Source organism: Podarcis vaucheri (assembly GCF_965113315.1).
Source record: "Podarcis vaucheri genome assembly, chromosome: 10".
NCBI classification, from domain to species: Eukaryota; Metazoa; Chordata; class Lepidosauria; order Squamata; family Lacertidae; genus Podarcis; species Podarcis vaucheri.
Window position 1 is genome coordinate 38,824,393 of NC_138748.1, and position 22,882 is coordinate 38,847,274.

A 22,882-nucleotide genomic window follows, 5' to 3' on the forward strand; every position below is an offset into this window, starting at 1 on the left:
TGTAGTTCAACAGGCATCTGAAGGGCCAAAAGCCAGCCCCCCTTGTAAAAGGGTGCACGTAGCCTGCCTTGTTGAGGTTTCAGTATTTAGCCGTTTACTGCGCTAACCAAACAAAAAACAATAAAAAATATTTAGAATATTAGCATATTTATTATAAACAAAATGTTCTGTATTGGTATGCAATTATTAGAGCAGCTTATGGGTTGCATCCCGTTTTAGTGCTGATCAGAGTAGACGCACTGAAATGGGAGTCTTACAATAAAGGGATTTAAGGACAGAAGTCATTGAGTAAGCAGGGGCATTCAATACCATTACATGTAAGGTAAAGGTAAAGGTACCCCTGCCCATACCATTACATGTAAAAGGTAAAGGTAAAGGTACCCCTGCCCGAACGGGCCAGTCTTGACAGACTCTGGGGTTTGTGCGCCCATCTCACATCTATAGGCCGGGGGCCAGCGCTGTCCGGAGACACTTCCGGGTCACGTGGCCAGCGTGACAAAGCTGCATCTGGCGAGCCAGCGCAGCACACGGAACGCCGTTTACCTTCCCGCTGGTAAGCGGTACCTATTTATCTACTTGCACCCGGGGGTGCTTTCGAACTGCTAGGTTGGCAGACGCTGGGACCGAACGACGGGAGCGCACCCCGCCGCGGGGATTCGAACCGCCGACCTTTCGATCGGCAAGCCCTAGGCGCTGAGGCTTTAACCCACAGCGCCACCCGCGTCCCTACCATTACATGTACTTAGGCCTAATTTCAAGAGATATGATGATGATGATGATGATGATGATGATGATGATATTCTTCAGTTATATTACCTTGCTCAAAGCAACTTGCAATTAAACAAACATGACACCATTTTAACATGTAATATAATGAAAAAATACACAACTTGTGACATGGGTACTGCTATAAGAAAAAAACTGCTCCTTTCCCCTTATGGGGTATTCCAGAGACCGTAGAGTCCTCCTAAGGTTCCCTATCAGTAGGAGAAAGTAACAGACCAACCAGAGTATATTGAGAAGCAAGTGGCTAGCAAGCCTTATCTATTAAAGAAACTGTTGCAACAGGGTCCTTACTCACCACACGCAGGAGGAAGGACAACCCTGAACAATGGTGCGCAAGTCCTTATATAGATTTTTGAAATTGCCCACCCTGTAGTCCAAGACCACCCCCCTGAAACATCATACATACATCACAGAAGGAGGCGGCCTACAGCAGAAAACCTGTTTGCCAAGATACCTGATAATGGTCACCGACTGCATTACCTGGGCAGTCTGGCCATTCTTTTGTGATGGCTAATACTTGAGTTCCTGAATCCAGGTCACAGGCTCACCCTATTCATCCACAAATGTGGCCTTAAGACAGGATTTGCAAGCAAAAAGACAATGGGAAGGCTTTCCGCATTTGCCTCCCTTACAGCAGAGGAATATTTGAGGTCATTGGGAGAGTCAAAATGGCTTCAGGATTGCTCTCCTGTATTACCGGTATTTCAGACACATGGTTTATGTACTTATGTATGTGTTTGCCTTGTACATTTATGAACATTTATATTTGAGACCTTAGAATTCTTATAACAGTACTTTGCCCCTTAATGAGTCACTGTAAAAACCGAATCTGCTTGGGACCTCTGGAGATCTAAATGTGAGTAAACAATCAAGTAGTACTGTTGCTTGGGAAGCAACAGTTACTATCTGTAACTGTTGCTTGGGAAGCAGGTGAGCCAGGGATGGGTGTGCAATTTACCTTTGATGTAGATGTATTCCCTCACCTCCTCAGCTTCAGTGTGCTGCTGCTTTGGGAAGCTTAGGTGATGGTGAGCAAGACTGCAATCTTGTACACAGTTATCTGGGAGTAAAAAATGCCCCTTTTCCTTTAGAAGATAGACTTGGCCATTGTCATTCATGATTTAATTGAAAAAAAACACCTGGGAGCTCTGTTGACCTGCTTATGAACTTGAGCAGGTCACTTGTATCAGTCAGTAGTCTGCCTTCAGAAAAACAGATGTTGCAGCAATAAACGGATAGTGTAGTGTTTTGGATTTAGGTGTGCAGAGTGCTATTATTCTAGAAAAGAGGTGCCAGAACACCTCCCTTGTTCTCTTATAATGTCAATGGCACCCACCTGAGAGGTGCTGGAACTGAGTTCCAGCTGGAAAAAAAAAGCCCTGGTTGTGCACGAAGTGAGTGCAAGTCACTTGGCTCCATCTAGTTTAGCACTCTGCTTCCCAGCAGTGGCTTATCAGATCCACATGGGAAACTTAAATGTAAGACATGAGGGCAACTGCATTCCTGTTTGTCCCCAGCTCCTGCTATAAGCAGTAGCAGCTAGGAAGAGATTTGTGCTTGCCCAACGCAATGTATTTATATGTTTCAATCTGTATTATACATACATCATCTGTCTTGCTCATGCTCCAGCATAGTCAATATATTAAGAGCTAGTGTCAATCATTTATTACTATTGGTGTTTATCAGCTTAAGGAGACTATCAGAAGAGATCATAAAGAAAAAAGAGAAAATATATGAACAAGATGTGATGTGGAAACAGCAAGATAAGATGGGATAGAACTATGAATTTTGTTTGGACTGATTTGGACTGATTGGGACATTAACGCAGCAGCAAGAAGATGATCAGAATCCCCCTTCGGATCTTGAAATATGGGTCCCCCCAACAAAATTTAAAATTCGGCTTTGTAATTCAGAATTTATGTGATATGATTTAATTTGATGTGATTGGCCAGTTAATAAAAAATATTTTTTTAAAAAAAGACAAGTGCCAGAGTGCACGGAAACGCCATTTACCTTCCCGACACAGCGATACCTATTTATCTACTTGTGCTGGTATGCTTTTGAACTGCTAGGTTGGCAAAAGGTGGGACAGCAACGCTAGCTCACCCTGTCCTGCAGATTCAAACAGCAGACCTTCCAATCGGCAAACCCAAGAGACTTGGTGGTTTAGACCACAGCACCACCCGTGTCTCTTTGTAGTGGTATACGCTGTAGTGTAGCCTTGTATTTAAGTGATAGAAAAGGAATTGTATTGAGGGGTGTGAGTGTCAGGCTGTTTGAGGAGGGATGGATTGCTTTGTCCCTCTGTGTCCAACTTAGCAACCAAGTGGGTTGCCAAAAGAGGGACCACCCCTCCATGGCCAACATAGAAATGCAAAACTCTGTCCCTCTTTTGCCTGGCCCTGGAAGACTAATAAAACATTTTGTAGACTAGTATGGTCTTATTTTATTTATTTATTAAATTTATATAGCCACCCATCAATAAATACTTCCTTGGTGGCTTAAAAAAATAATGAAGACAAGTGTACAGTAATTAAAATCAATATGCAACAAAAATTACAACATTTTATTTATAAATTACTTATTTTACAAGGCTCTTCTAAGTAAATGGCTGCTAAAAAGAGCAGCAAGGATCCTGGGGGCTGACAGTGCAGTAGAAACTGCCAGAAATACGCCCAAGTATAGCACATCTCTGTTGTATTTTAAAATACACACAAGCCCCATAACTGTGACTGATTTGCAGGCATCTCATTACAGGACCCAAGCTAGGTTTCTTCAGAAAGAAGTGCACAGGGGGCAGAGAAACATTGTCAGCCAAATGGCTGTCAAATCCAAATTTAGTGGCCGAAATATTTTGGGCAAGCAGGTAAGTGTATTTTATCAATGCACACACAGTGTTTATTATATTCAGGAGACTCTGCTTTTACTCATTTGCCACTGGACGAGGGAGACACTTCAAATTTATTTTGATAAAAACGTAACTACGTTTTTCTGATTGCTTTCAGTTGTTTTAATTTTCAACATTAGAGGTTCTGTTCATTCAGTTATTGTCAGTACAATCTATAAGAGCGCTTGAAAAATTATAGAACAGTAGTTGAAACAAAACTGTCAGTGCCTCTTACATTCTGTGACACTTCTACACTTGAGATCACTGAAACCTGTTAAGCATATTTCTTAAATTGTTAAGGGATTACATAAACATACCACATTCCTTTTTTGCAGACACTTAATTGGAAACAATATTGCTTGCTCTATTCTATAGCATCTACTTGACAAGGAGTAAATCACTATAACTATATCAACTCCCTCTAAACCAGACCACAGCAGTAGTAATTAAATAAATCAGAACCCAGAAGGTCATCTTGCAACAACATTGTGCACAGAACATCTTTTGATTCATTTCTCCCTTCCCACTAATGGCAGCTCTACTGACCAAGCCATTTCTGAACTATACTTCAAAATGTTTCCAGATTCAGCACCAAGATGCTTCTATTAAGAGCAGGGGGAAGAGTGAAAAGACCCAGCACCCTCACACAAGGCTAAAGGGGCTGCCTAGATTGCAACCACATATTGTTAGTTACTTGGTTCATAATGGTAGTGGTATTTGCCGTCTTACATTTCTTTTCAAATACTCGGGAGCAGCCTCTGCCAACCAAGTGCTGTCCAGCTGTTTTGGGGCTACAACTTATATCAGCCTCAAGTCTCCGAGTGTGCTCCCAATTCTTCCTTTGTAGTCACACTTGACTTCAGTGCTTTTTGAACGCAGTGCCTTTTTCAGGAAAAAAGGCTCAAAATCAGGGCATGGCTGTGAAGGAGGAACTGGGAGTACACTCAAGCTTTAGAGCAGTATTATTAAACCTTGGGTGCTGTTGGACTACAACTCCCATCTTCACCAGCAAACTTAGCCAATGGTCAGAGGTTATGGGTATTGTAGTCCAACAACATCTGGGGACTCACGGTTGATGAATACTACTTTAAAGTGTGCTCTCAATATTTCATATCAACTGATATAATATGCTAGGTAATTGCCACATGGGTGGCCCCACCCAGCTGTCAATAAGACCTGCAGAAAATTGGCCATTTTGGGATTCCATCATTGAGCTAAAAGTGGCTTCCCACTTCTGCTTTAGGTGAAACTCTTATACTAGCAAGCTCCTTGGTATTTTGCTATCATTCTTCCTGCTTATTAAGAACTCTTATGGAACCTTGGGGCTCACTGTTGGGCAAAAAATGTAGTGTATAGCACACTCTGTACATGGTCCAAGACAAAATGGGACTGTAGGGCGAGAGCAGAGTTTACCAGCCTTCAACCCGTGCACTCCAGATGTTGCTAGACTCCCAATTTTCATTAGTCCCAGCCAGCATGGTCAAGGATCATGGAAGCTGTAGTCCAACAACAGCTGAAAGGCACCAGCTGGGGAAAGCAGAACAGAAATACCGAACAGCTCCTCAGTTAAGAAACCATTTTAATACGGAAGTAGTTCCTCTGTTTTGAATTTTCCCATTGAAAATAGACACCTACTAACATGAAATCACTTGTTTTTTATCCCACCTAGGCCAGCCAATATATTTAAAAATAAAAAATACACATTCCCAAAGATAAAGCAAAATCTTTAGGACCATATATGCTCATCTTTGGCAGCAAGGCAATTTTTCTTTTAGTGATGCTTTTGATACAACAACCCTTGTACTAGAAGCAAACAAAAAACTCAACAGATATTTTATTCGTTGTAAAAATAATTAAGAACAATGATGTGAACAAGCAACTTGTTGAACACCAGAGTATCCTAATCTGAAATGTCCACCAGGATATTTTCAGCGTAGATACAAGAATTGCATAATTACCCACCTTCCTAATGTTCTAAATAATATTTCCCTGACTTGTCCTACATTGTAGTAGTACTAGTTTCAATTATTATATACACACATTTTCCAACTACTGTATTAAATAAATATACAATTACTAATTGAGTGCTTTCATTTTAAGTAACAGTTTGCTAATATAAAAATACAATAGAAAGAATGTTTGACGTGTCCAGCAGATCAAATTGTGAATGAAAACTAGAATGAATGACATTCCTTATCAATGTTATTCCTCAAAAATATTGTGCATTCTTGATACTAGAATTCCAGTTTCAGTTTGTGTTAAAATAGTACAGAAAATTTAAAAATCCCCTGATAAGCCCCTAGCTATCATATTCCACAGTATGCATGTGACCTTCTTCTGTTTCTGTGGGGAAGCATGTGTCAAGGAAAAGTTCTCATTCTGAAAACAAGCTTTTTCCTGCTTGAATGATCTAATTCACACTTCAGGAAAATACAATGAATATTATTTTTAAAATCACTTTGGTATTTATGATTTGATACCATCTGTGGTGTAATGTTGCATGGGCAGGTAGAATAATAATCCTTTCAGCTTTCCTTTAAAAACAAGGGCGGGGGGAATTAACAGGCGACTTTTGCAAGTGGATATTAACAGGCCCTCTTTGAAGTGAAATTGAATACACAGACTCATCGTTTCATTGTGCTATTCTGGAGTCAGCCGAAAACAGCATATGATCGATGGAAGTAATTTAGTTTAAGTGCACATATGGAAGTGTTACATGTTCATGAATCTTTCTATATGTATACTTAAAAAGGGCTCAGAAACTATTCATCTACCTTGCACTGAGAAAGACTGGACAGCATTTCAGTCAAATTATCCCAGATTAAAAATACGCAGAAGGAGAGGCCTGAGAGAGCCTGCTGAAAGGCCTTGCTCCTTAAACTTTCCAAAAGCAAACTGAACAGGAAGCCTGAAATTGTGCCCATGACAAACCAAGGAGCAACAGCCTGCTACAACTTTTCAACAAACAAAATTCCCTAAGGTCAAGGACACTTTGGAATTCAATGTGAATCTCAGAAATGATTCTGACCATTAAGTAAAACAGTGACAAAGTTTTTAATAAATAACACTTTTTGTATGACAAAAAGACAAGTATACACATTTCTTTAAAAATTATTACTCCTGAACAAAGACGTTACGCCAGTGAACAATCCAGCTTTGTTTAGGTTGATGTTTGTAAAATCTGATGACTCTTCAATAAACAGAACCATAGTATTGACTTTGCCATCAGACTTTCTTTCCTTTAAGTAACAAAGCAAGCATGCTACAATATTGTGGCTTCTTGAAAAGCTTCTATCCACCTGTTTGAAAAGGAAAAGCATTTAATATATTTTGAGCAAACAGAATGGTTTCCAGAGCTTGTATAATTGAAAACTTTCAACTCCATTTGTCACAATATTTATAAAGTGCCGTATTTTTCCGTCTATAAGACGCCCCCATGTATAAGATGCCCCCTATTTTGGGGGACTCCGATTTAAGAAAATGGGGGGGGGAGATACGATCCATGTATAAGATGAGCCCCAATTTTGAACCTTATTTTAGAGTAAAAAAACATAGTCTTATACACAGAAAAGTATAGTATATACAGACACTATTGAATAGCTTTTAAAATCATGAATAAAAACTGCAAAGAACCATGAGATTGGAATGAAAGTATATTTTGAGCAGTATGCAGTCTTGAACCAGCATACAGCTTGCTGATATCCAATGTATCGGTCTAGGGAGAAATATGTAGTTTTCTCTCCCATTCTTCTGCACTTTGCAGAGGCAGCAAGTTCCTGCTTGTTCTTTCTACAAAAGCCTAATGCAAGGATGGGGCATTTTAATCCTTTCCCTAATTTTCTGCAGTTTGTGAGGAGGGCAGAGGCTTTGTAAGGGAACTTGAGGAACCTCTTCTGACTGAAATGGACAGGCCAATCATACCTGTATATACTTCTACAAAACTGTATAGTTATAAATTCCCTAATAAAACTAATAATCATGAGACTTTTTAATTAGCATTATTTTTTTTAAAAAAATGCTCACTTACTTTTGTGCTGAATGGGGGTCATCCGCTTTGAATATATAAAATAAAGTATTCTTGTGCAGCAAATGGAAAAGTTTAGATTCCGAGTGTTCATCTTTGACTTCAGCAACTGTAAATCCCAATAAAGGCTGGCTCTCCAATGCAGCCACATCCTAATTTTACAAAGAAAGCTACTGTAACCATTTGCAAAATAATCTGAGGTCTAGGTCTAGGTCAATAGCATACAAAAAAGTGTTTTGTGCAATATCAAGGCAGCACCAGATCCGTGGGATGGATCTTAAGGTTTCCTTATGTGATTTCAACACCATTTCTATCTCATTTTGTCTATTTAATCAGAGAGGAGGAGCAGGCAGTGGATATAGCAGCAGAACCAATCCAGTGCTCTGACCAGTGTGTCTACAGAATCCCGACTGCCTCCACCCAAGTAAGCTATAGCGCCACCAGTGTTGGGAGTGCAGCTCTGCCCCCTTACACCAGCCACTATTGTCAGTGATTTCCTGAAAGCCCCCGTGTCTGAGCAGGCCTTTAGACTCCACTCCCAGCATCCCACTCATTCAACCATGCAATGTTCTACATTAACTTGTGAGATCTGATTTCTCACCTCACTAGCAGCATATGTGTAGAGCACTTTATTTTTTATCACAAACCACAGGTGTTTCCATGGTTTTTTGCTGCCCTTTGATCTGTATAAATAGCCACTCATTGAAGAATCTTCTGTATTTGCAGATACCTGAAATTAGAACAAACATGGTACTCGTAAGAGTGCATGAGATGGAACAAATAATGTTTTGATTATACCAACATTCTTCATCTAACCGGAAATGTTGGTATCAATACATTTATTATAATCCTGCTAAAAAGGCCTGAAATAACATAACATTATACATGACGCTAAGGATATGCCACAATTTCCAGCTGAGAAAACCTGAGCTCTCACAGTAAGTTGCTAGGCACTGGTAACTCATGCTGTGTTTTCCAGGACTGGTTATAATCCTTTCAGCACTCATTTCAAAGCAGAATTGAAGTTCTACTCAAAATAGATCTATTGAAATTAATGAACCTAATTTAGTCGTGTAAATTAACTTCATTGGGCCTACTCTGAGCAGGGCTACCATTGGATACAACCTTGAACTCATTTCTCCTTGAAATATAGCAATAAATATGATCAAGAACCCCTTCATGGATCACTGCTTTGCCGTGGCGAAGGGGCTTGAATAACTCAGAGAAGCTATGAACTATGCAGAGCAGGGCATCCAAGATGGACAGGTCATAGTGGAGAGTTTTGACCAAACATGTTCCACCTGGAGGAGGAACCGGCAAGCCACTCCAGTATCCCTGCCAAGAAAACTCCATGGACAAAGACAACAGGCATATAAAAGTTATGACGCTGGAAGATGAGCCCCTCAGGTCGGAAGGCATCCAACATGCTACTGAGGAAGAGCAGAGGACAAGTACAAGTAGATTCAGAGCTGATGAAGTGGCTGGGCCAAAGCCGAAAGGACGCTCAGTTGCGGATATGCCTGGAAGAGAAAGGAAAGTCCAATACTGTAAAGAAAAATATTGCATAGGAACCTGGAATGTAAGAACCATGAACTTGGGTAAGTTGGATGTGGTCAAAAATGAGATGGCAAGAATAAATATTGAGCCAGAGGTTTGGAGAAGATCAGTCTACATCCCAATCCCAAAGAAGGGCAGTGCCAAAGAACTACCGCACAATTGCACTCATTTCACATGCTAGCAAGGTTATGCTTAAAATTCTACAAGGAAGGCTCAAGCAGTATGTGGACCGAGAACTCCTAGAAGTGCAAGCTGGATTTAGAAGAGGCAGAGGAACCAGAGACCAAATTGCAAACATGCGCTGGATTATGGAGAAAGCTAGAGAGTTCCAGAAAGACATCTACTTCTGCTTCATTGACTATGCAAAAGCCTTTGACTGTGTCGACCACAGCAAACTATGGCAAGTTCTTAAAGAAATGGGAGTGCCTGATCACCTCATCTGTCTCCTGAGAAATCTCTATGTGGGACAAGAAGCTACAGTTAGAACTGGATATGGAACAACTGATTGGTTCAAAATTGGGAAAGGAGTACGACAAGACTGTATATTGTCTCCCTGCTTATTTAACTTATATGCAGAATTCATCATGCGAAAGGCTGGGCTGGATGAATCCCAAGCCAGAATTAAGATTGCCGGAAGAAATGTCAACAACCTCAGATATGCAGATGACACAACCTTGATGGCAGAAAGTGAGGAGGAATTAAAGAGCCTTTTAATGAGGGTGAAAGAAGAGAGCGCAAAATATGGTCTGAAGCTCAACATCAAAAAAATGAAGATCATGGCCATTGGGCCCATCACCTCCTGGCAAACAGAAGGGGAAGAAATGGAGGCAGTGAGAGATTTTACTTTCTTGGGCTCCATGATCAGTGCAGATGGTGACAGCAGCCACAAAATTAAAAGATGCCTGCTTCTTGGGAGAAAAGCAATGACAAACATAGACAGCATCTTAAAAAGTAGAGACATCACCTTGCCAACAAAGGTCCGTATAGTAAAAGCTATGGTTTTCCCAGTAGTGATGTATGGAAGTGAGAGCTGGACCATAACGAAGGCTGATCGCAGAAGAATTTATGCTTTTGAATTATGGTGCTTGAGGAGACTCTTGAGAGTCCCATGAACTGCAAGAAGATCAAACACATCCATTCTTAAGGAAATCAGCCCTGAGTGCTCACTGGAAGGACAGATCATGTCATACTTTGTCCACCTCACGAGAAGGGAAGACTCCCTGGAAAAGACCCTGATGTTGGGAAAGATGGAGGGCACAAGGAGAAGGGGACGACAGAGGATGAGATGGCTGGATAGTGTTCTCAAAGCTACCATCATGAGTTTGACCAAACTGCGGGAGGCAGTGGAAGACAGAAGTGCCTGGCGTGCTCTGGTCCATGGGGTCACGAAGAGTCAGACACAATTAAACAACAACAATGATCAAGAATCTCAGTACAAACTAGGAGTTAGTTAATGAAAGAGTTGGAGGAAGAGGAGACATTTCCTTGAAATGGAAGGTGGTATACAATGTTCTCTGAGCATGCTATATGTTCCATATGTGTGCATGTGTGCTGAGCACGTGCTAAGGTGAAGCAACGTATAACATATTGCAGATATTCTACTACCACAATGCAGACCACAGATATTCACTCCAAAATGTGATGTGAGAGTGGCTTTCCTACAACAGGTGTCTGTTATGTCCCAAGGGGGATTCCAAACCATGAAATTGTCTCAATTTTTCATTTTCACTGCTCTTCAGAAAGATGAGTAATAAATTTTTAGAAGCCTAAGGCTACTACAAGATGATTCCAGTGACTATTAAAAGGCAAGGATGACTGGGTTAGATTAGAATGAGTAGTTGGGACATTAAGGATTGTTAGTCTCAAATTAGAACAATGCGAGTGACTGCAAGGCATGCCAGGTGTATCCCCTAACAGAGAGTGCTATAAAAGAAAGTTGTTATTCTAATTAATATTTTCTATTAGATGCATCTTCCTAGATTTTACCCTATAATGATAATTTTAATGCAAACTGTAGAGAGAGGATTTAAACACACCTTTTAAAATTCCTAATTGCAGCTTTAAGTACAGTTCAATGTGAACAGTATGGATAAAAGCACCCAACACTATTTTCAACAGGACATAGCTATAAAGGGTAATAAGGCTAAAATGTATTCTAAATAAATTCACCACTTTTCCAGAAAGAGATGCCTTTAGCATGAAAAATCAATTGGCAATAAGACAGCATCCCTAGAGAGAGAGATGGGCCAAACTGCACACTGAACTTTTCTGCGTCAACAATCTGTCAAGGCAGCATATTGAAGGTACTGCACGTAACATCTTTTCCAGGGAATGTTCATGTGCAATACACACAGAGAATACATCAAGAATTAAAGTAACTCCAAACAACAGGGGGTGCTAAAAGGTTTCCTACAGCAACAGCTGGTATATGAACACAATTAAGCTACATAAATAATTTGTTTCATGAAATTCCTCAGGCTGTATGATGTTTCTTTGGGAAGCAGACAAGGGGGGAAAGGTTGCCTAATTGAGATTCTGCGAATGCAGTATATCAGTATATGATATATGCAGTATATCAGTATGCAGTATATCAGTATATGCAAAGAAATAGCATACTACCATGCTAAATATGAGCACCGTAAATATTCAACTGAAATGGGACAGAACAGTCCCCAAGACAGCAATTCATACGCATAAATATATTTTCCTTTTTGCAGCTTAACAAATAATTATCCAGTCATTTTTAAATTTAGATATTGCATGAACATACATTCACAAAAATCAGACCCAGCGTTGTGGGAGCCTCCCCCCATCTCTGCCATCTCTTTCTATAACTCTTCTATGAGTCTCCTGAACAGTCTCCTCCTTCCAACAGACTCTATTTCTCTCTTTCACTTTGGGAATGCTGCGTTGTGACTATTCACTTCCCACATGGTGCAGTAGAATATTAATACAACTGTATAAATGGAAGTCTGCAACAACAACATATGTGGCCTACTGGAGCACAAGTCCTTTGCCCAAGAATGTTGAAGCAAGTAGAGAGGAAGGTATGAAGGACAGCCCTTCCCACTCTTTTAACCTGGTGGCCCAAATAGAAATGTTTGTGCAAATCCCTGGTATTTCACCAATTGCAAGAAGCACAAGAAATATAATGATCAGGTTTCTACATACTAAACCAAAGGACCTCACATAGTCATCTCTTCCATCTATGTGTCCAAAAGAATTTTTGCAAAGTTTAGTTTAACTCTGAAAGTTAAACATTAGCGTTGGGATCCCTGGTTTGCACCTGGCTTAAATCTAACAAGTTATGTACTTGGTCCCATAATAAGGGGTAAGAGGGAGGAAGGTTTTATTCCACCATGCTTCCCACAATTAAAATTCCCTAGCCATAGAAGGAATTGGAGACAGGTAACACAGGGCAATAAAATATCTGGGGCAGAGAAGGAGATTTGATAGTAGCAAGGGGTTGCGCCAAGAGAGCAGCACGGTGCTAATTAATCTTCAACTACACCTGACTAAATATATTTCAACAATCTGTCCTACTATAAGTCTATACTAAAAAATGCCCCACTCAAATAGATATCCCTTCTGAAAGCAGTTTACTAAAGATTAGCAATGACACTGTTAATAAACACAGATAATTTCATACTTGGACTATGTAACACATACTTCCTTAAGAGCAGCTGGGATCTTTTTCTGCTTTCTTCCAGATGGGATACTGTGCAACACTGTGGATAAGGTGCTAGACGGAGTTCTGTGATTTACTGGGGAACCATTTTTAGGAGGTGTGTTCAGCTTATCTGAAATGGAAACAGTTACGTTTGTACTTCATGCAAATGGAAACCTCAGTTTAAAGTGAATTTCTTCACGAATTGCAAGTTTTAAGTGCACACCATCTGCCCACCCTGAGATTATTGTCATTCTAGTTTCTCACATACTATTTGTACATATGAGAGGAATTATATTGCAGTTTTGAATGTGCTTGAACCTATGGTCCCCTTTTCAGTGAACAAGCCTGCCTTCTGAACACAGCATGATGGTGGACAAGTATTTGGGGGTGATGATTAAAACAATATTCTCTTGCAAAACTGCTGCAAAATGGATTTAAGCTTTTACTAACCCTGCCATCCATATTAAATCAACTGTAAAATGCAATGCGAGTTAATCCATGCACTTATGTAAAACATGAGCAAAGCAGAAAAGGATATTTAATCTGAGCAGTATATTTTCATCTGGAGAACCACATTGTTTAAAACTAAAACGATGTCGCATTATTATTCTCTTTTGGGAATTTGATTCTGTTCTATTTAATCCTCAAAAAATTGTGCCACTACAAGCCATGCTGAAATGAAGACAGCTCCAACTTAGCGGGTTTACATGCCCTTAAAATATGTTTGTAGCAAAAACAGAAGCATCAAAAATTGAAAAGCTGGTTTAGACAAAGTTTTTACCTTACCCTGTTTTTGTAACTCATTAAAGCAATAGTCACATACTCTTGCAGAATGATGTTTCATATAGTCTAGCCCATGCTTATTTGATGAACAAGCTTGGCAGATTATCTGGAAAAGAAAAAGAAACATGAAGTACACACACCACACATCTCTAGTTTACATTTTAAGATGATTAAGATATGTGGTTCAAAACAATCAGAGAGCTTTCCTATTACAGTCCCTCTGGATCAAGCCAATGACCCATCTAGTCCAGCATCCTTTCTCCACAGTGGTCAAGCAGATGCCTATACAATATCCTCACTCAGGCTCCCCAGCAACTGGTACTCAAAGGCATGTCACCTTCAATACGGGAAGCAACGTATAGCCATCCTGACAAGCAGACATTCATAGGACTTATCCTCTTTGATTACTTTCTAATCCTGTTTTAAAGCCGTCAGAGTTTCTGGACACCATTACATCTTGGGGAAGCAAATTCCATGCATTGTATGAAAAAATGTTTTTTATATCCTCTGTCCTGAATCTTCTAACATCCTGCTTCATTCAGGTTCTGGTATTATGAAAGAGGGAGAAAAACGTTTCTGTATCCACTTTCCCCACATAATACGTACATCATTTTGCACATCTCTATCATGTCCCCCACCCCCCGTTATTTGCTTTCCCCCCTAGACTTAAAAGCCAAAATTGTGGCTTGACTGATAGGAAAGTTGCCCCGGCTCATTGAATGCATCACAGTGTGATCTTATCAAAACTGCAACATTTCCTTAACTGGCTGCAGAGCGGTCAAGTCCAACCACTGAATATTTTGATTAATAGCTACAATAAGGCTGTGAAATGTTTCCAACCTTCCCACATGCTCTGCAATGGTGTCTTCTCCATGTGAGTGTGAACTCACTAGTACAGATCATACACATGGTAGCTCTAGTATCAGGAATCCAGATTGGCGCCTTTGACCCTATAGGACTATCTTCGGTCTCTTTTTCTGGGTGTGCCTAAGGGAGAGAGGAAAGAAAATCTCACATGGTTACAAATTTAAAGAAACAACCACCATGATGTTCTAGTTTTCTAACTAGTGCTGTACATATTACAACTCTTCACCAGTTGATGAAATTAAACTGAATTATTTTTAGCAGACTTCAGTGTGAATTTGGGGGTGTGGGGGGAAGGGGACAGAAAGCTTTCATCAAGGAGGCATAGGGGGAAGAGATCATTTGGGCCCCTTGCATATATTTGAGATTCAACTGCAGAAAATTCCCCAAAGGAGAGCATGTTTTAACAGCATTTGTTACTTTATTATCAAGCATCTGGTGGGGAACTAAAACCTACCAGCAGGCCAGGACACTGTAGAGAGAAAAAAATGTCCATTTGCAGGTGCAGGCTGAAACCAAATCGCACCAGCAAATGGGCAAAGTGGGTTTTGCTGACAGCAAGCCCTTTCTGCTGCACAAGGGAGTTCCTGGCATAGAACTCCTTCATGCAGTTGGTCTCAATGGGACTCACAGTGCCATTGAGATGACTGGCGCCATCAGTGAGCTACACATGCAAAGGAACAATCAGGAGCTTATTTTAAGGTCCTGACTGTTCTTTTGTAGCTACATCCTTACCTGCCCCACACCTGACATTACAGGTGAGTGCAATTTGAAGAAAATGGCCTGCAGGCCAAATCACAACCCTACTGGGCCTTACTAGGCTTGCAGGTCAGAGGTTCCCCACCCCTATTATTTTTCTTAAAACATCTTACAGTAAGAGTAGTTCAACAATGGGACCAACCATGGGACCAACCTGGTAGAGTAATGGTCTCTCCTTCACTGGAGGTCTTCATGCTGGAGGCTCTCTGTTGGCTATGCCCTAGCTCTGGATTTCCTGGGTCAAGTATCAAGTTGAACTCTGATGGCCCACAAGGCCTTCAACAGAAGATCACTCTACTAGGTAACTGATTCCACAGTTGAAGTGTTCTTACTGTTAAGATGTTTCTCCTAATGTACTACTGAAAAATCACTCTCCAGTAACACAATAGCTATGTAACAGTTATCAACACAGGACAAACAACCGGCCTTTTCCCCTGGTATTAAACACTTGTGCCTTTGGCATGCATAACAGGTCTATGGACCCAAATCACCATCACTGCCATACAGTGTGTACAAGCAACAATTTGGACCAGAACAATTTGGACATACCTCTTCAATACTTTTACTGGGGTTAAAAGTGATTCTTTTCTTTGTATATTCTTCGATTGACCTGGAGATGGCTTCTAACCATTCATCTCTTTCCGTGGCAGAACTGTTGGGGGTAAAACACATATGACAATTTGTTTATTTAAAAGCATTTATATACCACTTTCCTGCCCACCTAGTAGTTCGAAAGCACCCTTAAGTGCAAGTAGATAAATAGGTACCACTTTACAGCGGGAAGGTAAACGGAGTTTCCGTGTGCTGCGCTGGTGCTGGCTCGCTGGAGCAGCTTCGTCACGCTGGCCACGTGACCCGGAAGTGTCTCCGGACAGCGCTGGCTCCCAGCCTCTTAAGTGAGATGAGCGCACAACCCTAGAGTCGGACACGACTGGCCCATATGGGCAGGGGTACCTTTACCTTTACCTTATATACCACTTAATGTTACAGTCTAACAACCAAGTAATGTATCATTAAAACAAAAACATAATGTAAAACCAATAAAACAGCATTATAAACAGAGAAACATATTAACGTGAATCAAACAAAATACAGGAGATTCAAACACATAAGCAGGGTCCAATCTCTTGGGACAGGGAAAGCCTGGGCAAAAAGTTTTGATGGTTGCTACTTCATGTATGGCAGAGAGGATGGCATTCCACAGTACAGGGAAAGAGCAGAAAATGCCTGTTTTCAGGTCACCACCCCATGACATTCTGTAGGGTGCTGTAAAGTAAAAATTTCCCAGTTGATCTATGTGATCTTACACATCTCTTTAAGGGCAGGTGGTCTTTCAGGTAACCAGGTCCCAAGTTGTTTAGGGCTTTATATGTTAACAACAAGACATTGAACATGGCCTAGTAGCTGATTGTAAAGCAACATTCTCACACCCAACATAACTAAGCAGCTTATTCTTTTATCACAACATTTAACTACCCAATAAATATTGAGGAGAAAGCACTAAGCAATACTGTGTTATCAAAATACACATAATGTTGTGCCTAAAGGCATACCTTGCTGACAGAATGAAAGATCGCTCTACACTTTCTATGTTCAGTTCATTCTGGTAAGCTTCATGGGTTGGCTTTCTAACCTAGGAAGGAAAAAGAATGAATAATCCAGTTGTAAAACAAGAAAAACAAATGTTCTGTCAACCTGCCATCTCAAAAGGCTTAGCAAAGGAAAAAGGCGTAACAAACCAGTACAGTAGTTTCAGAAATTAGAAGGAGAAGACAATTTCAACACACACACACACACACACAAGGAGTAACATTTGCAAGAGAAAAAAATAGCTTTTAATCTGGGAAACCCAGATATTGGAATGATGAAAATATTTGGCCTGGTTCTCACAACACAGTAAGGTGAAACATGCCTAAGAGTGAAGGTACCAACTCCCAGGGAAGAGATTGCGGCAGATTCATTCCTCCTCAGTCCTTCACTTTGGTTTAGCATGCCATCCATATCTGGGCTCGTAGTTCTGGTCTCTCCAGAGTAACCATGAGCCATAAACCAACAACAATCCTCGGCTACTGCTCATGGTTAGCCTGGAGGGATTTAAACCGCAAGCCTGCATTCAAACAACAGGCCAAGCTATGGCTAAATTCAGCATGGTACAGCAGCAAAATTACTGCAGAGAGGCAAAGTGGCCATGATCTCCTCCCTGGGAGCCCCTTGGAGTCTGTGCTATGCTAAGACATGGCATGGCTTAATGTAACATGTAAACCAGGCCATTTTTTCTCAGAGCAGTAGCATGAGAGGGGGCCTATTCTGCAGTGCTCCCCTTCCTAGGTTGTGGAGTGCTCTTTCCTCGAAGACAGATCTTGCACAGTATGTCTTTTGTTGGCATAGCCTTTGGGGAAGGGCAGGGGACTGTGGTGAACTGTATTGTACAAAGATAAGGTATCTTCCTTCAACTGAATACTGTTTTAAATTGTTTTGATCACATACTAATGCAGTTTTATGAGATTGTATATTTTTGACTTGATGTTACATTGTTTTATCTATGAATATACCCTGGGACTACTAGTGAAGCAGGGAAAGATACACATAACAAGCAAGTTAGAAGCACAAAAGGCTATCAGTAAATGAAAGGCTGTACTCTTTATCAGCATTATAGTATGTCTTAGCACACATTAAATGTCTGGGCAGGCGTTCAAGCTGTGAGTGACAAAAACATTTTACAGAAGAAATTTTATCTACTCACTTTCATTCCAGCCAGTGACAGCATGTTGTTGAGTTTATACATTCCAGACTGTACGGGAGTTGTATACAGCAAAGCATCATTAAACTGCAATATAAATATTTTTTTAAAAGTAACTGAAATTACATGTAACATATAGGGAATTTTGTACATTTCACATATCAACTTCCACCAACACATATCAACTTCCACCGCCCTCGTTCTGCCTTCTTGGTTCCCCCATTGTTCTTGTTTTTCCTGCCCCTGGGGCAGAAAAGACAAGCAGCAAGGCCTTGCAGAATGTCCCCCTTTCAGTGGGGGGGGGGTGCATTTTGATGATGACAGAAGTGGTGGGATTGGGAGGGGGCCCATTCCCCTTCCACCTTAGGTGGTGAAACAGGACAGGCTGTCCCTGTCCCCAGGATATGCTGGGCCCATAACAATATTCTGTAGCCAGGCAAGGGGTGACCCAAGTTTATCCTCTCTGTTAGGAACATCCTGTGACCTTTTTCTCCTCAGGTCCCCATGTGTAGGCTACTCAGCACAAGGATTTCATTAAGTTCCATGCAGGGGAAGCCACGCTGTGGCCAAAATTCACTGGGATCATTTATCATCATTAACATTAACAACAACAACAACCATTATTATTTTTTCTTGCAAAGTTCACCCAAGTGATGTTGAATGAATGAAGCTTAATCAAATTCAGATCTGGCAATTTAAATATTAAAAACTTGCTTTTGCAGTGTGTCCTTGTTTCCTTGATAAGCAAAGAATCATTTTTAATAACATTATTCTAGGATAGATTAAAAAAAAACATTACAAGAATAGCTAAATGCTAAATAGTTGCCTTGATTGCATTTGATCAAAGACCCTGATGCATCTGAAAGAGAACCTCAGACTTTGAGCAGAACATTTTTCAAAAATAAATGCTACATAAAAACCACCAAGCAGGAGAGAAAAGATGCTTTATTCATAAAACCACTGTGAAAAGGAGACAATGATAGTATAAACTGAAATATAAATTATTCAGAACCATTAACTGGAGTTGCTAGTTTTTGTTTTTGAAATTGCAGTGGGGACAGACTGCACCATTATGAAATCACTCTAGCATGTAAAAACATCCATGGCATCTTACCAAAAAAAACATTCGCGGCTGCATAACCTTCCTGGACAGTTTCATCAACGTTCCTTCTTTCAAAAAGACCTGGGCATTCAAGCAAGCAAACAATTGTAGTCAGCTGCTAGGAGTATAAAACTCTCCCAAGGAGAGAGCGAGAGAAGTTCGATTTTCAAATATAGTATTAAGTACATACTAGTCAAGAGTCCAATACGACAACAGAGCAATACTGCAGAGACAGGAAAGGGCACTGCTAAAAGAGAGATGGTGGGATAGCTAGGAGAGGAACAGCTACTCCTAGTACCAGAAGTTGTCTGTAAGGCCAGGATGCTGCTTTTGCAAGTCAAGTGAGAATGGGACCTACTCATTCTGCCCAGAGGCAGTATGGCAATGTGGCCTGGGCAAATACAGGGGTGCCAACTTGAATAAAATATTGGGGGGCGGGGAGAAGGTAAGCCGCGCCGCACCTAATTGATTACATGACTTGATGCACACACACCATTTGTATGGCAATACCCATCAATTTTTTTTGGGGGGGGGGTCCCCTCAAATATTTTATTGGGGAAGCCAAAGGGACCTCAGTCCCTAGGAGTTTGCCCTTATGGACAAATGTTTGGTTGGTTCACCTAAGCTAGACTTTTCCAGCCTAGCATCCTCCCGACATATGGAAATATAATTCCCATCAGTCAGCCAACATGGAGTTGGTAGTTCAAAATATCCACACGTCACCAGGTTGAGCAAGGTTGGTCTAAGCCAGTGATGGCCAAACTTGGCCCTCCAGCTGTTTTGGGACTACAACTCCTATCATCCCTAGCTAACAGGACCAGTGGTCAGGGATGATGGGAATTGTGGTCCCAAAACAGCTGGAGGGCCAAGTTTGGCCATCGCTGGTCTAAGCAGACCCCCACAGTGCACTACAAACTAGACTAATGGGCTATAGTAGTGGCACCAACCTTTGTTTGTCTTATTCCCATCACAGGAATTAGCATCTTTGCCTTTGCAGAGGCAATAGTTACTGTCACAGATGGAGGTGGCTGATGAAACAAAGAAAAAGAAACCCCAGACCTCCCTTTTCCCTTTTAGAACTAAAACTTATAAATGGGCCATAAAAGTGGTTTTCACACACTAAGGTTTGTTTGCTTTTCGCAACCTGCTGTTTGCTTGTTGGTGAACTTACCCTCCCTGGCTGTACAATCTCATGATGACCATTTAAACTGTACTGTATTTGCATAAGTTTCTGAAAGTTGTCCTAGAGGGTGGAAGCATAAATAAAGTTCTTGTAAACAAACTGATGAAAAGTTCCATGGCGGAAGAATCCTCTGTGAACACCAGGGAGCCACACTGGTTGTTCACTCTAATTGGCTGCAGAAGTGTTGAAGTCAAACACACTTCCATATTCTATGATGTGTACCAGTATGAACAAAATTACACAAATCCAAAAAGTAATATCTGCTGAATTAAAGGAGCTGAACATAGGAGATTTAAGCATTAGGGACTAAAACTGTAGGCTTAGCTATATACACAGGCCTCCACAATTTAACACACACTGCCCATAACTGTAAAAAGCTCCATGTTCCCTCCCTTGTTTCTCATTTGTAAAGAGACTGAAGTTGCTTCAAGTGACCCATTAAAGTCATGTATAATCATGTCTTCTATCTAGAGATCTATGAGCTTTCCAGGCAACACAAATGTGTTATGGTTCAAACTGATATCCACAAAGTTGGGCTTACTAGTATACAGCTAAAGTAAAATGGCAAAATACAGACACACAGAGAAATAAAACCCCACAAAGCTGCTGAAAACCATATTAAAATGTCCTTTCAAAAAGCCTTCAAAATGGAAGTCTTTATCCCAGTTTTTGTCTGTATGGGATTTGAACTGATTTTTCATATGGGCTATTCTTTTAAATGGATGATATAATATATATGCTTTAAAGTTTATATGTTATTCCTTTGACTTTTCTTATATATGTGGCTTTTATATATGTTCCTATTATATAATAAATCACTTCAGGATGCCTCATGGGAAGAGATAAATAGATAAATAATATTTATAGTCATAATTATTATCACCATTATCACCACATTATTCCACAACTGAGATACTTACTCCCTGTTTCATGATGTCATTAGCATGGTTAGCCACTTCTATCACAACAGCAAGAGCATCTTGAAAACAAAACAAAATGTATTTCAGCATTGACTACAGTATGTGAGTCAGTATTAAAGACACCTAAGTTTAATGGAAAGGACCTTGTATTTCACAACTTAATGTAAAAGTTGACCAACAAAGTTCAAGATCAAGGGGAAAATACAAGAACAGAAATTTTTTATGCGATATTGTTTAGATTCATTTCATATGCATTAACAAAGAAACATGATTATCAACCACTTGCTTCTCATGGGGACATGGCAAGACACCTTCATTTAATTTGGAAACATCGGTATAATAATAAATGACACTACTGTGCTCAACAGGGAGGGTTGGAGAAGGTAATTTTTGGGGTATGTTTTCTAAAGTTGTTATATCTGAAAACGATTCCTGAAAAGGTAAGGACACTGTGGAATAAATCTTAAAACAGTAGCTAAGGGGGGAGGAGGGATACATTTCCACAGCATCAACAAACATCAGGAAAATAGGAAAGAATGCGTGAGATTTTAAACCTCCCAACTGTGAGAGTAAGAAGCTTATCTTCTCAACAGAGGCAACTAAAAGCTATCAGGCTACATTAGGCCTGAGGAAGGTCTGCAGTCAAACATAATATGGCCTTTGCTCCCTGACACAGAAGAGTTCATACCCCTTGATCCCTCAATGTTTTTATATCAGGAACCTCTGCAGCCTTAAAATAGCCAGCAACTATAACACAGAGCATTAACACTGGCCTTGTAGAAGTTATTTCTGACCTTCATGGATTCCTGAACCAGTGGTGCTTACATCAGGAGATATTTAATCCCCCCCCGGATAAAAAAGTGTTTTTATACATGTTGGAAGCCGCCCAGAGTGGCTGGGGCAACCCAGCCAGATGGGCAGGGTATAATTAATTAATTAAACAAACAAACAAACATGACTGGAAGTGAAGCAAGGAAATCTCTGGCAATTTCCTCACCCTGGGAGCTTCCTATGCCACCTTTCCTGCTGTTCAGAGGATGCGCCCCAAGCCCAAGAGCAAACCTGCAGGCCACTGCAAGGGAAGCGTAACCCAAGAAACCTGGAAGTGAAACTTTCTCCCTTGCAGAAACTCTGGATCCAGCCTTGTGGCTGTGCCACCAATGAAACGACACCCCCCCCCCCGTAAATTCAAGAAGATGTGTGTTTTTCATTAAACTACGGACTAACTACTATAAAAGCAATTACCCTGAGTATCTCTGAAGTCAGCCGAATCTTCTAAGAGGTTCTTTAAATAATCTGTGGAAAGAGAAATGTTATTAAGGAAGAGAACTGGATGAAGTTATTACAATGAACCTCTAGGTGGCCCAGTTGAGCTATAAGGTTATTACATCTCCGAAAAGGTTTGCACATTTACAAAAAGGCCTCACACTCACTGATTTCAAAGGGACTTAAACATGTTTAATGTAGCTGAAATGTACCCTGAATGCACATGGTTTAAGCACTGGTCCACGGTATTTCTAGAAGTGCCTTATGCATATATTAAGGAGAGGATCTTCTCCCTGGTGCTCCTTGCAACTTTGAAATGCCCTCCCAAGGAAGGCATACTG

The 22,882-nt window shown here is 40.6% G+C and overlaps 1 protein-coding gene across 1 annotated transcript in view; it reads right to left on the reverse strand.

Annotated features, from left to right (window-relative positions):
• Positions 1–3,772: 3,772 nt before the first annotated feature.
• Positions 3,773–22,882, reverse strand: part of FGD6 (FYVE, RhoGEF and PH domain containing 6) — a 52,992-nt gene continuing 33,882 nt past the window's right edge. Inside the window, exons 9-21 of the mRNA XM_082240884.1 lie at positions 22,521–22,571; positions 21,276–21,334; positions 20,344–20,415; positions 19,185–19,253; positions 18,074–18,157; positions 16,884–16,963; positions 15,880–15,982; positions 14,548–14,694; positions 13,711–13,813; positions 12,924–13,054; positions 8,299–8,427; positions 7,701–7,849; positions 3,773–6,972 (exon numbers count right to left, since the gene is read on the reverse strand). Of these exons, the coding sequence (XP_082097010.1) occupies positions 6,936–6,972; positions 7,701–7,849; positions 8,299–8,427; positions 12,924–13,054; positions 13,711–13,813; positions 14,548–14,694; positions 15,880–15,982; positions 16,884–16,963; positions 18,074–18,157; positions 19,185–19,253; positions 20,344–20,415; positions 21,276–21,334; positions 22,521–22,571 (1,214 nt within the window). The 3' untranslated portion in view covers positions 3,773–6,935. The remainder of the gene's footprint in view (positions 6,973–7,700; positions 7,850–8,298; positions 8,428–12,923; positions 13,055–13,710; positions 13,814–14,547; positions 14,695–15,879; positions 15,983–16,883; positions 16,964–18,073; positions 18,158–19,184; positions 19,254–20,343; positions 20,416–21,275; positions 21,335–22,520; positions 22,572–22,882) is intronic.